We start from the raw sequence: 17,003 nt of genomic DNA on the forward strand, positions 1-17,003 counted from the left end.
GTAAATATATGATTAATAAATCTAGGGAATTTTTAGTTAAAATAAGTAAGGTAACGCACAGTATACTATCAGTATTATAATATACTAGAGAATTTGCTTATTTACGACAACACATTAGAATTTCTAAAATTATCAGTGTTTTCTCACTATATTATCCATGTATTATATACAAAAACCTTTCTAATATTACTAATATTAGTAATATTTTATCTATCAAAAGAAACTGCATCAACATCTGTTGTGTAAGTTTAAAGATCTAAGCATACGTAGGCACAGGCAGCGGTAAGCGACTTTGTTTTATGCTCTGTAATAACAATAATAATTTCGAGGCTAGGTGTGTTCATTCATAATAAGCGACGAAATAGTAAAATTATTATTTGATCCGGAAATCGTAGCTATATAAGTAGTCATTAGTTCAAAAGGAAATGATATCAATTTTGCATTTTAATCTCATACAAATAAAACTAAATACTTTATTGCTAATTCGAATTCAACCGAGACGATTAGAACAAACTCACTGCAATAAAACGTTTCTTATATATAAATTTGATTATAAAATAGTTTAAACGAAGCGTTCAAAGAAAACTTTAGCCATAGTTTACAACTGTTCCATTCTCGATAAGAAATTAACGATTACAGCAACTTCACCAATAACTTCGTAGCGATATCTGAAATTGAAAATCTACGTCATAGTAACTAAGTTATAATTAAAACAGTTTGTAGTTTACCGTTCTCTCATCTCCGCAGACGTTATTTAGACGAGTCACACGCAACGCACAATAAAATTACAGTTTTCATACCTAATTATCATGTCACATAGAGTTCTTAGATTATTATTTTTTTCAATCCCAATAACGGTATGGTGATTGAACTAAGAAAAGTTACAAAAAAAAAGTTACTATAACATACCAACCATATAATATTATTGTTTTCTATTTTTAGTATTGAACATTACATTAAATCACTGTTGAGTATCGCTATAGTCTACGTATCCAACTTGGTTTATTAAGCAGTACTCGTCTCTTCTTAAAGTTTGAAGATTATTCCACAGCGCTATTCCAGTGTATGCGTATAAAAATGTGGTAGATCTTTACATGTATATATAGTCCTTTCTAATCGAAATAGGCCTATAAACGAGGCCTAGATTTACGCAGTCCACGAGATTTTCTAAAAGCTCTATAACTTCATTATTGATTAATTAACTTTCTTATAATATAACAGCATTTTTTACTTAATATACATATAACGACGTTAATTTAACAGCCCGAGTTCCGATAACAGTTTTGCTGATGTTTTAAACGCCAGTTTTTCGCAAATTCATATTGATAATAATAGATTATTCAAGCTCTCGACCAATATCGTCAATTCGTTGTCGAAGATTGTTTATTTGGTTTTTGTACTTTGCTTAGATTAGACTACACGGCGTATGAGGCTGTGCTTCAATACAGAGCTCGAGATGAATTAAACAAAAATAAATCACGTGTAAATTTAGCGGATCTTACTCGGATTTAACTGAGAACTAGGTTTTGTTTAATGACATTCCTACTTGCATGGAAACAATTCAGTACTTTACCTACATAGGCGTATAGTAATAATATCAAAAATTAGTCATACAATATGACCCCTTTTGTTTTTATGTAAATAGCAATAACGGCTAGTTACAATTACAAGGAGGCCCCAATTTCAAGAAATATAAAGTAATTCTATCATAATTAAAAGATACATATTCATAGTGCTTACGGATCATGACGTTCCCACACATTACCTTATATACCATCCCGTCGATCAAGTACAAATACACGGCTGCTTATACCTGTTTAAAGACAATTACATCACAGTAGCAATGACATATAATTGACGTCCAGGAGAGGTTCAGGTAACTCACTAGGCGTTAAATTGAATATTTATTGGCTATATGTATTGAAATTAGATTATTAAATAACTTCAGAAGATATTAATTAATTATTAAAAAGCCATACGTATAATTAATAATAAATTTCAAGATCGAAAATCAAAATTATTTACGTTCCGTTACACATATCAATAATGCCAATTTGAAAATCATATCAACTCTAAACTAGTGTTGTCTGTGTATCGAAATGGTCATAGATATGCAGGCGATATTTTAATTTTTGTTTTGAATAATAATGTGATTCGGCCTTGTATATTAAAATACATTTTGTTAAGCCTCATTAGAAATGAGTAAAGCGTCAAAACTATGCATCATTAGCATGACATTAGCATAAATCAACGCGCGCGAGGTCGCAGCTAACAGCTAAATATAATGAGTTTACATAATAACTCAAAGAGCTAGAATTGTTGGTAGGTAGTAATATAATAGTATGATGCATGATAAAAATGCAAATTTATAAGTATCACAAGCCGTGAAAATGACTTTATTATAAGGAGATTTATTTAAGAGAGTATTAAAGCTTCGGCCGTAAACGTGATACATAAACTGAAACCTAATTTTAACTTCTTTTTATTTTAAAACTATATATCATGCACTTAAAAATATCCAATACGTGTATGGATAGATTTTGTTTTATGAAATAATTACTTCATCATGGGTTACCTGAGTTATTTACTTCAGTAAGCTCAGCATAATTAACGCACGACTGTTTGACAAGTACTAGTAATATTTTAACTATAATAATTTAACGAGAGCAATTATTCTTTACTATACTCCGCACTATAATCAGAAGGTGAAACGTGATCTTTTCAAGCTTGCGTCAGTATCAGGTAAATTGCCAACATTAAAGGAAATCATGTACAACATCAAGGATTCATTATATTGATGTACAAACTGCACCCCACCTCATTATATTATTTGTCAAAATTGCAAGCCACTTTCTTCCTTATTATTCAACTATATTCTAATAGATGAAGTTGCACTGTTGATAAATGGATTGAGCTTAAGCTGGGTTTCTAAGTTTCACTGTCTATATTAAATGAAAGTTTGAGATTGGAGATATAACGCTGCTGCGTATACAACAGGAATAACAAGACAACCGACCAGTGTTCTACTCATTGCGGATGATACTTTTAGCATTTTTTCAATTAAACTCTTATATCCAATAGATTTTTTAATTAAAAGGTTAAAGTTAAAGGTAATTAAAAGCTACGATAAACTATAAAATTAAATAGTTTACAAAATAATGTAAGGAAATGCTGAGTCACGAAACAATCCTAAGTACGAGGTGACGTTTGCATTGTTATAGGGGATCGCGTCTGTCCGTCACTCTGTCAGCGCTAAGAGATGAACAAATTGTCGACATCCAGCAGCCTTGACCTGTCAGAACAACAAAAGACCTTGTTGGAACGAGTTTTGGAAACAGATTATTACGTATCCACGCAACATATATTAACAGGATAATACAATAATTGTAACTTTTCACGTGAAGTAAGTTTACTTTTAAATATACCTTTAACTTTAAAAAATGTTGTTATTGCGAATAATGGAATATTTTTTTTAAAAGATTTATTGATAAGTATTACCAATAATGCAATTTTTTACGTAAGATTATTTAATACCTATGTATCTCAAAATGAAAATAATAACCCTGACAGTGGTAAAACAATTTTTGTTTTTATATATGTTCAGAGTCTTGACCAGACAACTTATTTAAAAAATGAAGAATAGTTTAAGGTTAGGTTTAAATATTTAAAGATAATATCACATAACATTATTGTCCAAAAAAATCGCCATGTTTATTCAGCGATACGTTCCGTCATTTAGCAAATGCTACCAATGGACAGTCAATATTTACACTTCCACGCTCTTGAGCCAACCTGAAAGGTGCCTCTAAACTCAAACCACTCGAACATGACGATGGAAAAACTTACATTACTGGATGTCTTTATGGTATTTATAAATATCTTTGTTCAAGATTTCTGATTCCAAATTTAAATTTAGTCTAAAGAATGAAGTTTATATAACTTTTTTTTTAAATATTTTATGTGATAGGTGCTTCAAATTACAAAGTTTGAAAAAAAATGCATTAACAAGCTTTACAGATACGCAAGCTTTTTTATGGAAATGAACTCATTTTAAACAAAAACTATTAATAAACAATTATTATTATAGTTAATATGATACAATATAAACACAAATTTTGCTATAAAATGAACGAATTTAATGAATTAAAAGAACAATAGATGTATCATTAAGATAACATTTAAGCAATCGGACGTAAAAACAAGCTTTGGTAAACTGTACAGAGTTTATCGCTCCGAGTAAAGTTAAAAGATACATGCAAAAGCAAATTAAGAGTTCATATACCTGTGACTCATATATCTTTTCTTAATTCTATAAGTCATTCAACTGTACTAAGAAAAATATCTTTGGAAAGAAAAACAATTATAAGTATGCTGTTTTTTCTTAGTTTAAGTTTCATAGAAAATGTTCACTTATAACTTGATAGTGATTGTCAACATTTCATAATAAAAACGTGGCTATGTAGTCTGATTGAGTCGAGATGGCCCTGTGGTTAAAACACGTACATCATAACCGATGATGGGGGATCAAACCCAGGTAAGCACCACTGAATTTTTAAGTACTCAATTTGCGTTTATAATTCATCTCGTCCTTAGCGGTGAAGGAAAAAATCGTGAGTAACCAGCATTAGATCCGCGAGGTGGAATATGCTCCTGACCTTCTCAAAGGGAGAGGAGACCTTAGCCTTAGGGAAATTTACAGATTATACATGTTGTAGTCTGATTACAAATACATACATAGATTACAAAAAAAGAAAAAATGTTAGGACTCCATATAAAGAATGAAGTTCATAGTCAAGATTGAATTACAACGACAATTTTGCAATGACAGTATATATTCTGGATCAATATACAATACACTTTTATCCTGGTGAATCAATGAGTTCCCATGGGAAATTTCAAATAACTCCATCTACCCTCTATTTGCAAACTCCACGCGAACAAGCCACGTAAAAGTTTGAAAAAGTCTACGTGAATAATTCGTCGATCACAGTTCGTAATCACTGTGTATGGATAAACAATTCGTTAAAAAAGGAACGAAAGAACGATATCGTGTTTATTTTATATATTGGCATACAATTCTACAAGTATATAATAATTTAGCTAAACAATTGTTAAAATTTTGCCAAAAAATTACAATAAATCAAAGAATAAAAATCTTTTTTTGGGAATTCAGTTGTTCTTTTCGAAGGTTTCTCTGTGCGTTTTCACTGCAACTCAATATATCGATCTCGTGTAGTATATTTAGTATCAGTATTGCACCCGTGCGAAGGCGGGACTGGTCGCTATTAATTAATAAAAGCAAAATCCGTTGTGTTAGCGAGTTGTCTAATTAGGAATAAAACTGTAATATGAAAAAAAAAACAATTTCAATTTTTAGTAGAGATTAGCTGAATATGAAAAAGTACCTAACATAAATTGTACAACCGAAAGAAATGTTATAGAAGATTGATCTAATCACAAGAAATGGATAATTTCTATTGTCCTTAGAAATTCTTCTTCTTTAATCTTCGCCCATATATCTAATATACTTATACCTACGCTTTCATAATTATACAACTGCACCGATTTTGATGACATTAGGTACGAAGCTAGAACCCCAGGGATGGACACAGGCTAATAAATTTAGAGCTGAAATGCTACAGTTTTAGTTATGGTACAAGGTGATGTACAAATAGATACATAAGGTAGGTATTGAAAAAACTTACAAAATACATACAAACTTTAAAATATTCAACAAATTATTATAATTAAATGTATGTATATCGGCAATTCTGAATTTTATAATTATGAATTGAAAATTAAACATTGAATTGAATATAGAATTTAGGATTGAAAATTGAATATTGGAAAATTGAGGCCACCTAATATTTTGTCATTGCCGCTGACATGTCATTTAAATATTGGTCAATTTTAACTGGGACTGATGTGTAATCATATCTTTTAATTGGCATCAATGCAATTTATTAAACGATATAATTACTGCACAATAATTAAAATTTAACAGCGTGTTATATAAGTTAAACATATTTATAATCATTACGCCAATAAACCATGGGAAGTCTGTGGGAAAATTAGATACTTGTATGAAAACAAACACTGCGAGCAAATGGGGCGGATGCTTGATCGAATCCGGTCTGGGCTACCACGAGTCCTCGGCAATCTCGTCTACGCAATTGCTCGAGAAAAAGTGTAGAAAGAGCACCTACCGTGCGGAACGTCCGATCCTATTAGAGAAACGGCCGACAGCCAAACTAGTTTTACTTTACAGTTACGAGACGAGACGATTTGATTCTGCGACGATACTTAGCCGAAGGTCGCGGAAACTCGAGCGGGACTAATTTACAATTTGTTCAGCAAGTTGACAACGAGTTTAATATCGATCAGAGGATCGGAGATAAAGTATGTAACTCACTCGCCGCTGGATATATATCGAAATGTATTTATTGATTGAAATATTCAAAATAATCGCATGTTACAAGCTTTTTAAAATTATTCAGGGCTATTGGCCATATTTTTATATTCTTGACTCGATTAGTGCCATTTTGAGTAGTAACTATTATTATTTTTCTAAAAATATCTCTTAATTTCCTTTCTGCGTCGACAATCGACAAATCAAATAGACAAATAAATACATTTTAAACATTAATACTCATTGTAAAAATATGTATATAATAGAAAATTATGCTAAAGTATTATTTTAAAATCACAAAGATAGGTCTTCATTTCAAAATATAAACAAGCCCATTACATAATAGTCGACAATTAATAAGCTTAATTAATTGACCTATTTCATTTCGAGGTTATTTAAAATGAAAAAATATTCTTGTTAAAAAAAAGTGAAGCTTGACATAAAAATAAAATATGTATAGGTGGAATCGTAAAAAGAAATCGAAAGTGCGGTAAAGTACTAGGGTTTGGGTACTAGAAGTACTTGTTATTTAATAAATAGAGTTATCTGAAAAACAATACTTTCCATATAAATACATCCTGTACAAAGTGCATCAGTACCAGTAGTATGGGTGACCTAGAGTAATTACAGGCGCAAGGGATATGACATCTTTGATCCCGTACTCGCGGTGTGTTATTATTTGATGGCAGTCTAAGTCTATGAGAAAAGGTCCTTAGTCGATCCGACAGGAAGGCGTATTTGTTTGTCTGTCAATGATATTCTAATAAACAGATATGTTACATCCATACTAAACAACAGAAAAAAGTGTGGCGCGCCGGGGACCATTTATTTTAGTTTATTTTTACATTTCGTTAAAAGTAAAAAGGATAGCTTGATAAAAACAATAAGTAAAAGGGATAACTAGATGTTTTAATTACGCATAACGTATTACTACGTAAAACAACTAAAGGCAAACGTCACAATTAGGACGTTTTCTAGTCTTCACTTTTTGCGCGTTAATAACATATCTGTTTATTTCAACATCATTGTTTGTCAGTCATCTTAATATTAGGTTAAATAAGGGTATAATATATCTGCTGAGTGATTGCTTATTGTGACTGAATATTAAAATATTCGAAAAGTATCACAATACGAGGTTGAAACGAGTCTTAGTAATTAAATTACCGATAAGAATACTTAAAAGGTTTTGTAACATTTTTCGGGCATCTTATATTACAATAAAAACTTAACAGGTAGAGTACATTTATCGTAAAGGAGTAAAAATCGTAAAATTGAGATGTATTTTAATACATGAGCAGCTTAAATAAAATGCATAATAAATGTTTAAATTGAGTCGTCTCGAGTGGTAAAGCTATGTAAACAATAAAATTGAAATAAAATTGTATAGATGCTGCTATAAAATAATCTAGTGCAACGTTTATTTAACGACATTATTTGCATATCAATGAAACGGCATTTAAATTCTTACGTTTTATTGTTCCAAAAATTGGTAAAGAGTATTTATGTTTACGGAAATTAACGAGGAACTCGTATAGTCGTATGCTTGTATTTAAACCGTATAAGATAATGTTATTGCGACTGAGAAGATATTTCGTTTTAGTAGCGTTGACCAAATGTATAAGAACAGCGAATTTAATTATTAGCGAGTGTAATTTGAACTAAGGGTCAACAAAGGGCCTAGGTATCGAAGTCAAAAACTAGGTTAGACTACAATGTGATAGTTTTAATTTAAATGCAGCGATATATATATATTTTTAAATCATTTGACAAAAAAGGCTAATACATAATATTTTAACCTAAATTTCAAAATATGTAATCTTACCCAATATATCAATTAATATGACATTAAGTACCATGTCCTATATATATACATAGACTATAACAAAGTTTTATGTTCATTATTGTTAGTTAATTTTTTATGAACTTGTTGAGTGTTTACATACGAAATTACACTAACCTGTTCGGGTAGTAATTAACACCGAAAAATCCAATTAGCGCATCACTACACGACACAACTCGTATTCCTCGATACACTATATCATCAAATTAACAAACCAACGAAACCGCAACAAAGTCGTAAAGAACACAATATTCGTTATACACTATCGATCAATCTAATTTTAGATTCACATGTCACCAAGATCGAATATACCGAGGGATTTTTATAATTAAAAAATATATATTTCATTTGACATTTTGTATTTCCCTGTTTCCTAACATGCGACATTTAAAAATCGAACGACGTTATTCGTAGCGCGAAAACAGACGAAAGTGCGCGCGCGACTCACGTGCATTGGCCGCATGTGCCGACAGCTGACTGAATCGCAATTCGGAACAACGCCGCAACAATAATTACACGGTTCCAATTTTTCTATCTATATTACACACCGTTAACCGCCAAAGAATCAGTTTCTTGCTTTTTAATATGGATTAACTTCCTGCGTTTTCAGTACGTCGCGGGAGCACCGCGGAAGTCGCTTACCGTAATGTATAATAAATTGTACAGATTTACCTCTCGCTGCAACTAGGTGTGATTTATGCACGGAACTGTGTCGAATTAACAATTACCGCTTCTATAGTAACGTCGGCTAGACAACCGTTATGAGACGAGGTGGATAAAATCACGATATTATATATTTTATGTAAAACTAATTTATAACAGTCATTTGTTATTGGTAATTAAGTGCAGACAGCCACTTGCGTCTTTTGGTCGTAATGGAATTAATACAGCTGACAGGACACACGATTATTTCTCAAATCAACACATTAGATTAATAAAAAAAACTATATTTTTGTAATCTTGACAATAATAACCCAAATCTAATTAATAAGGTGTATTTACTACAAAATTTCAATTAATTAATTTAATCAATCTATGTTCCAACTTTCCATCAAATATTATCGAATATATTTTAAAATAATAATAATTACAGTTTATATAATGTATCCAATCTGTCAGCTATAAAATACAGTTATACAATTGGGATGGTACCTGTGATTAAAAAAAAATACTGTTATGTTGCGATATTTATATTTCAATAACAATTCAAGTATAAAGATACATTGTTCACTTAAACTAAGTCTACGAAGTAAATAGTCATATAAATCAGTCTCGCTTCGTAATACATTTCACTATTGCTTTATGGAATGATAATATCTTGAGACTTGATAATTAAATTATCAAGAAACAATAATTATTACAAATGTACTTACTTGCTCTCATGTTTCAAATAAAACTTAATTATCCTTTTGTTATCTTGTATGTACCTACTTAGACAACGTTCACAAAATTATTCGCTTTTTGCCAGATCATATAATGTTCGATATAAACTTGATTTAATGCTGGTCAATACAGAAAAATACGTTCAAGTTAAGACAAGAAATGGAAAATCTGACGATGAGCTACAGTATGACGATTTTTCCCCAATTAAATTAACTATTATTATCAGTAGGTAGGCTACGTCCACTTTTTACTTTGAATCGGCATTGCTCAGCATTGTTGTTTCGATTTAAACCATGTATCTAGTGATCCATTTATCAGTCAGCCTACATATTGAATATTAACTTTAACATGAACCGATGATCCTATTCCAGTCTCACAACCTTTCCTTCATGGTCACGCTGGGACTGGAGCCCGACGATACTAACTTCAAAAATAGATGTTCAAATATTGTAAATATCGGAATACTATAATATATATACAAATCAAGTTTAGGTTTGTTTTTAAATAAGATTGGAACCCTCAAATAAAACATAGAAAATAAAATAAGATACATCGTTCACATCAAAAACAAAAGCTATCGAGAAACATACACAGAACAATTTTTCCCCTAAAAATTCATTACTTTTTTTAATTCGGCTATAAAGATCTAGCAATAGTTGTATTTGGTGTAGTCTTCTAGTGTACGTGTTACAAGTACCGTATATATTTTGTGTAGCAATTAAGACTAACATAGAAGTTATCAATAATCGAATTTATAATCGAAATACAAGATAAGTTGCTGCACACTAACTGTCAAAAAGCCAAAAAATTCAAATAGTAATAATTTAGTCACTCTATAGAATAAACCAAACTTATTTTGTATACCCTATTCTTAAACTAACTGTCTATCTATTATACAAATATTCACTCAAATCTGCTACCCGACTCGCATCAAATATTTAGCTTATGTAGACATAAGATAAGCAAAGGGAATATACGTGTATGTTAAATACTTTTTAAAATACAATTACTTATACAATATCAACTTAGGTATGACAAACGTCCAAATCGACGGCTTTTTTTTCCTAGCACGGAAACACTTTTTCCATGAAAATCAGACAAGAAATATGTAAGATGATGAAACATAATGAAGCGATGAACACTTAGTTTGATTACATTGAATTTTATTCTAATCGCATCAAAAAAGGTTCGCTCCAAAAAAAAAATACTTTACGATACTATAATTAGTATACAATGCCGATAATATACACAAACATCCGTTATTTTTAGAAAAATATTTTAATCAATATAATGCTTTAGTAATGCATAGAGCATGATTTTCATTTTATATTAAATCTGTTTCTAAATACATTTTATGCATGACACTTAATTAAATAATCACTCGCATTTTTTAAATACAATTATTGAGAATTTATTTTTACTTAAATGTTATTTTATATCTTAAAACATTTCAAAATATTTTGAATATATGGATTTGTAAATCAAACAAAAATAATAAAATGATCTCTAATAATGATGATATTTGTAGAATATCTTTGATATATATAATATATCTACAAAAAAATAATTGCTTATAAATGCTAACAAATTAATGTAATATTTACATATATTACATATTATTTTAGGTATTATGTCAATAGACAAAATAAATTTAAGCCAAAGGCACACAGATAAAACAATGTTAGTGATTCTGAAGTGGACAATCTCTAAACTGTACAAATTTAGTATTTAGTAGTTATAATGAAATAACAAACTTCTAAGGAGTTGCTTTTAACAATGACATTACAATCATTAAAAATACAATATATGTCTAGAAGCCTATTAATTAAGAAACGTTTTAAGATACAACTTTACAAAAATCAGAGAGACATATCTTTTCCAAAAATAAATCAAACTTAATTTCGTATTTTAAGAGAAACAAGATATCACTACAAATAAATACTAGCATCACAATCAAGGTACACTCGATTAGATTAGACAGACATACGCCCACAATAGAATTATGTAATGATATCAAATATGATCAAGATATTTTTATCAATTAATAATGAACCTTATTTGTATTGGCAGTAATCTCAAAACCATCTCAATTTTTTTTCTTTAAACTAAGCAATTTGTCCTATCCATATTTGATTAAATCATAACAACATTTTTATAAAAAAGCATGTCTTATTTATATCTCATTATCCTTCATTTATATTCATGTATATGGATACGCTTTTTATTGCTTTGTAGTAAATATGACCTCAAATAACTGCGAGGATACTATAACACTATGCTGTGACTCATCAGGCAGTGACTGTATTTGGTCTGATCGCCAAAACGATATTACTGATTAATATTTATAACGTTATATAAGTTTGGTAGTACATTTATATTGGGCTTACGACAATTGTAATAAAATATGCATATCCAAATAGTGTTTATAAAAAAAGGAATAGCCTTAAGTTTAGAAAAGGCCAAAACTGGTAATTCATATAATTATACACATTTATACAACTTAATGAGATTAAAAAAGAGATAAATTGACTGGAAAATGCTTCTCCAGAATAATGTTGACTTATTTATTTGTTTCCACATTAATTTTGATCTTAAATCTGTGCTGTCCAGAAATGTAATCAGTTAAATACACGAAATTAAGCTTTCCTCAATAAATAGATGCTACATTATTACAATCCAACATTCTGCTTAATTTATTTTAAAAAAATGAAAGCTCATATTATACATGATTATTAAATAAAAAAATTTATTACATTTGCTTATACACTTGAAAGCTGCACTATGTTTAATTCAGACCTAGCATATTTATTAAATTGCCCGTGACCCATTAATCTGATAATATTGATTCAATCACTATTATTATCTACATAATATTCATACCTGTTACACCATAATTATGACTACCACCTATGTTAATTAAGCCATTAGGCCTATAATTGTCACCATAGTCATCTATTCTGCCACTACCTTCTAAACTACTATCACTATTCGAACTTTTTATAGTATCTTGAATACAATCTAATAAATGTTCAAAAAAGTTCGGAAAATTATCATAACTAGGGAATACATTAATATCAATAACAGCATGATTACCTGTTATATTGTCTATGACTACATCGAATCCAGCCAGTATTAAGCCAATCTTCTTTCTCATTACTTTGATTATATCTTTTATTCTGTCTTCGTTAAGACACATTTTTATATCAGCCTTATCATTGGGGTCTAATATAGACAGTGTGGATTGGCTGTCAGCTTTGCAAACTTCTCCAGTACTATAGAATATAGGATCCAAGTCTTCAGAGGCATAGAAATTTTTAAGACTTGGTCTTTCACAAATGTGGTATCTGTAAAGAAAAATAAAAAATATTTATTTGTTTAATTTAACTTTCCTTTCTGTTATATATTAAGATTTACTTTCTCCTATCCTTAATTTTAATTATCCATTTCTAGAGTACATAAAATGTAAACATAAAATGTAAACATAAAATGTTATAACAAAAATATATTAATTAGCAAAGTTATAAAGATAAAACAGAGATGGTTTTATTTAAGTGGACCAAAAATGAACATCACTTTAATTACAAATATCAATATATGTATATGTTTAAAAAAAAATAATAAGAAAAATACAGCTTTAATAATTTAAGTAAGACAAACCTGTTTCCCACAACAAACACCTTATGTAAAACTGCATTATGATTTACAAAACTTTGAACAACACATGGTGGCTTGGCTACATTGAGGCCTCTCTCATTAAATATTAAAACCATCTCATGCGCTGATTTAGATCCATGTGCTATAGTTGGTTTGCATATCACTGGAAATCTTACACCTCTTTGCCTCATAATCTCAATATTATGTTCTGTATTATTTGTTGTGAATTCTGCAAAGGCAGGTGTGAAGATACCTTGACTTTGAAATGATGACTCATTTTGCAATAATGTATAATAACAGTACCTGAAATTACCGTAACAATAATGAAAATTCTTTTATGATCATATTACATTTTAAAATATCACAAATAATACATGAGCAGTTCACACGTCTCAGACTAAGTAATAAGAATATACACTGCTTCAATTTTATACAATAATCTTTTAATACAATACAAATTATCTTTTCTTTTGTTTTCTATGTATGTGTATATTATTAATAATTACCTATTCAATAAAATCCTCACATTATCTAAAGGGTCAATCACAGTTATATTAGGATGATTCGATAAATACTGCTCCACACGATTTATAATATTTGCTGCCTGGAATATTAAAACAAATTGAATATTCTTTTGAACAAATTGAATTGACAATTTTTATGACTCACAACACTTTAAAAGCCACAAAATAGATATACTAAGTAGCAATACATATTTCCTGGTTTACGATACAATTTACTTTTAAGGTTTTTTTATGTCAAGGCAAAGATTCGTAATGACAGGAAATTAATAGAGAAAAAAAAGATAGATTTACCTTCATGTCACCTTGGTCAGCTGCTGCTATGACATCGGTTAATTTGTGCAAAAAAACATCTATTCTTCCTTGGTCTTCAAAAGCTCTCTCTAAATCTAACTGGAAATTTAAAATATCTTTATTTAATTAAATGTAATTTACAAAATATAAATTATGGTACACAACTTTTTTTTAAATTCTTAAATACAAAAAATAATGTGTGACTCTATTAATTACCTTAACCAGATTATAGCCGTGTAAGTTACAAGCCTTAATCAATTCCTTCCAGTTAAGTTTTTGACTCTTCTTTTCCGACATCCAGAGACCTATACTTTTACCGTAATAAATATCGTCGCTCATTTTTATCGTATTGATTTATCCTTTACATAAACATATTTCAATGATTATGATTAATCGTAAAATGGATAGTTATTATTGTTTTGAAATAAATAAGAAAAAACCAGAGCTAAACTGAAAAAGAAACCATTTAAAGTTTAAAAAACACTACAAAATAATTTGATGAACTTTACCAAGACATTAATTTGTGTATACTATAAGATAAGAAACACAATACATTATATTTACAGCACTGGTTCTATAATAACAGTTATTCATTATTCATTAACTATACACATAGATATTTAACATTTAGTATTTTAGGTATTACTATCGAGTATTGACAATTTGACAAATGACACTACGAATTCCAATTATGAATGGAATGTCAAACTTGAACCACATTTTTTTGACAGTTTACAATTTTTTTGTGGTTCTAGTTTCAATAACAACAGAAACATAAACATTTAACTAACTATTTATAGTTAACTCTTTTTTATCAATAGATTGATTACAATTATCGATAAAAAAGGATATATATTTAAGACTGTTTTCCCTATGATTTTTGAAGTGGGCAATATTGTAGAAAAAAACAATTGGCGGGAAAAATTATTGTTTCTTTGGGTCTTGGGATACTCTGAAAGGAGATGAGACTCGAGAGCATTGATATTCCTTTATATTACAATACTAGGCACTAGCATTAGATTTGCAAAAATTGTGCAATATTATGATGATTCATTACTGCAGAGTTAAAAATTTTAAAGATTATACATACCAACATACATAGTGCTGAATACGTATTGTAATATAAATGTGAACCGGTCACAATCCAAAAAGAAATTGGCAATATCATAAAAAATATACTTTGAACTGTATAAATATTGATAAAATAAATAATTTTCTTAATATCCTTTAATACTTACTCTCGATATGTTGCAGCTTGCAACACCATTGTTTTGTCTTTTAAGTGGGAACTGATAAGAAGGAAAAGATAACAGCATTTATTGAAACTTCAAAACACAAAACACAATAATTATAAATCTTTGTTTAACTATCTTTACACCATAAATCTTATATTAAAATCTTAAATCTGTAAGTCCTGCTTAGATTAAATAGCAATACTTGTGCTCTTAGAAATAACCTTACTTTTGAAACAACAAAGTGCAAGTGTTTCTCTGATCAACAAATCAAAATTTCAATTAACAAAAAAATGTCAGACGACGGCATAACTAATGCAAAATGCAGAATACTAGAAATCTTTTCCGACCTTGATGGAACAGACTTGGCATCAATTGAAAAGTGGATATGTTCACAATCATATAAAAAAGTTAAGTACCTAACTATTATCAAACAATTTATACTTTATTTAGATATCGTCCTTACTTATATTTAATGAATATTCTTCTATCCGTACAGATTTAAAAAGTAAAAAGGAACTTCAAAACTCCCAGAAGTTATTAAAAAAGATAGGAGACTCTTTGAAGAAATTGGTACCATTTGAAGCTGAAATGCCAACAGAAACTATTGTTGCACCTACTGTTGGTGATCAGGCTGATTGTAATGAACATAACACTTACCATATTGATGAGTTTCTTTATGATGAAGATCAAGTCGAGCATTTAGTTAATAAAGGAAAAGTAAAAAGAAATTTTTGCTTAGACTGTAACTCTCGAAATATTGAGGTAATATTTGTATATGCAATATTATTTCTATATACAATCATGCTATAATAGAGCATTGCGCTCTATGAATATTAAAAAACAATATAAAAATTATTCTTTAATATAACACATGTAGTAATTATATCTACTTTTTATTTTACTTCCAGAAATTAACATTTATATCACATTCAATGTCTAAACAAGCATTACAATATATTTTTAAAGTATTACTTCCTCATGACCTGGAGAGCAAAGAACTAATGGATGTTGGATCTCGATTAGGAGCTGTATTATATGGAGTGAGTTTGGCTTTAAATTATTATAGTGGGTTTTTAATTATTGTAATACAAATTATTATATATATATATATTTCTTGCAGGCTTATTATTTCTCCAATGCATCGAAAATTGTGGGTGTCGAAATAAATAAAGAATGCTGTGAGGTACAAAAAAGAATAATAGATCAATATTCAATGGATGTTAATAGAATAAAAATAATTCATTCGGACGTAATGGATATAGCTGATATTGTTGAATGTACAGATATTTTCATAATCAATGTTTTAGACTTTTTTGTGGATGTAGAGAAGCATAAGAAAATGTGGTATTTCTTTCGAAAGCATATTAAACAGGGTAGCTATTTAGTAACTAATAGGAGTATGGCTGAAACTTTAAGTGGTTTGGATATATTTGAAGAATTTATGGACTGGTTAACAATTTGCAAGCCTTATCAGTTAGAAAATGAAATATTTTTTGATGTTGAAGATTGCAGTGAATTATACTTATATACAATAAATAAGAAATAGAAACAAAACATGGTTGTTTTATTTAAATAAAGCAATACTAACCCATATATATAAGATGAATCAAATATTATTTTATGAAATTGAACTCAAAAAAGACAGTCATGCAATTTTATAAATGAAA

The 17,003-nt window shown here is 29.2% G+C and overlaps 3 protein-coding genes across 4 annotated transcripts in view; 1 reads left to right on the plus strand and 2 right to left on the minus strand.

Annotated features, from left to right (window-relative positions):
- LOC124535560 (apoptosis-stimulating of p53 protein 1) overlaps positions 1–8,732 on the minus strand; it is a 257,185-nt gene extending 248,453 nt beyond the window's left edge. The window contains exon 1 of the mRNA XM_047111806.1: positions 8,367–8,732. The gene's annotated coding sequence lies outside the window, so the exon portion shown is untranslated. The remainder of the gene's footprint in view (positions 1–8,366) is intronic.
- Positions 8,733–12,254: 3,522 nt separating this feature from the next.
- On the minus strand, positions 12,255–14,870 carry LOC124535566 (inositol-tetrakisphosphate 1-kinase-like). Of its 2 annotated transcripts, XM_047111815.1 has the most exons (6): positions 14,611–14,870; positions 14,318–14,460; positions 14,102–14,200; positions 13,793–13,890; positions 13,290–13,589; positions 12,255–12,976 (listed from the first exon to the last, which is right to left on the minus strand). In XM_047111815.1, exons 2-6 carry the CDS (start codon positions 14,438–14,440, stop codon positions 12,496–12,498), a joined length of 1,101 nt encoding a protein of 366 aa, XP_046967771.1. In that variant the 5' UTR covers positions 14,441–14,460; positions 14,611–14,870; the 3' UTR covers positions 12,255–12,495. The 2 variants fall into 2 exon arrangements, with proteins under 2 accessions (XP_046967771.1, XP_046967770.1); XM_047111814.1 differs by having other exon boundaries at positions 14,318–14,867.
- A 501-nt stretch (positions 14,871–15,371) lies between these two features.
- Positions 15,372–16,897, plus strand: LOC124535567. The gene is made up of 4 exons (XM_047111816.1): positions 15,372–15,744; positions 15,833–16,098; positions 16,245–16,376; positions 16,457–16,897. Exons 1-4 carry the CDS (start codon positions 15,627–15,629, stop codon positions 16,880–16,882), a joined length of 942 nt encoding a protein of 313 aa, XP_046967772.1. The 5' UTR covers positions 15,372–15,626; the 3' UTR covers positions 16,883–16,897.
- The last annotated feature ends 106 nt before the right edge of the window (positions 16,898–17,003 follow it).

This window comes from Vanessa cardui, chromosome 15 (genome assembly GCF_905220365.1).
Source record: "Vanessa cardui chromosome 15, ilVanCard2.1, whole genome shotgun sequence".
NCBI classification, from domain to species: domain Eukaryota; kingdom Metazoa; phylum Arthropoda; class Insecta; order Lepidoptera; family Nymphalidae; genus Vanessa; species Vanessa cardui.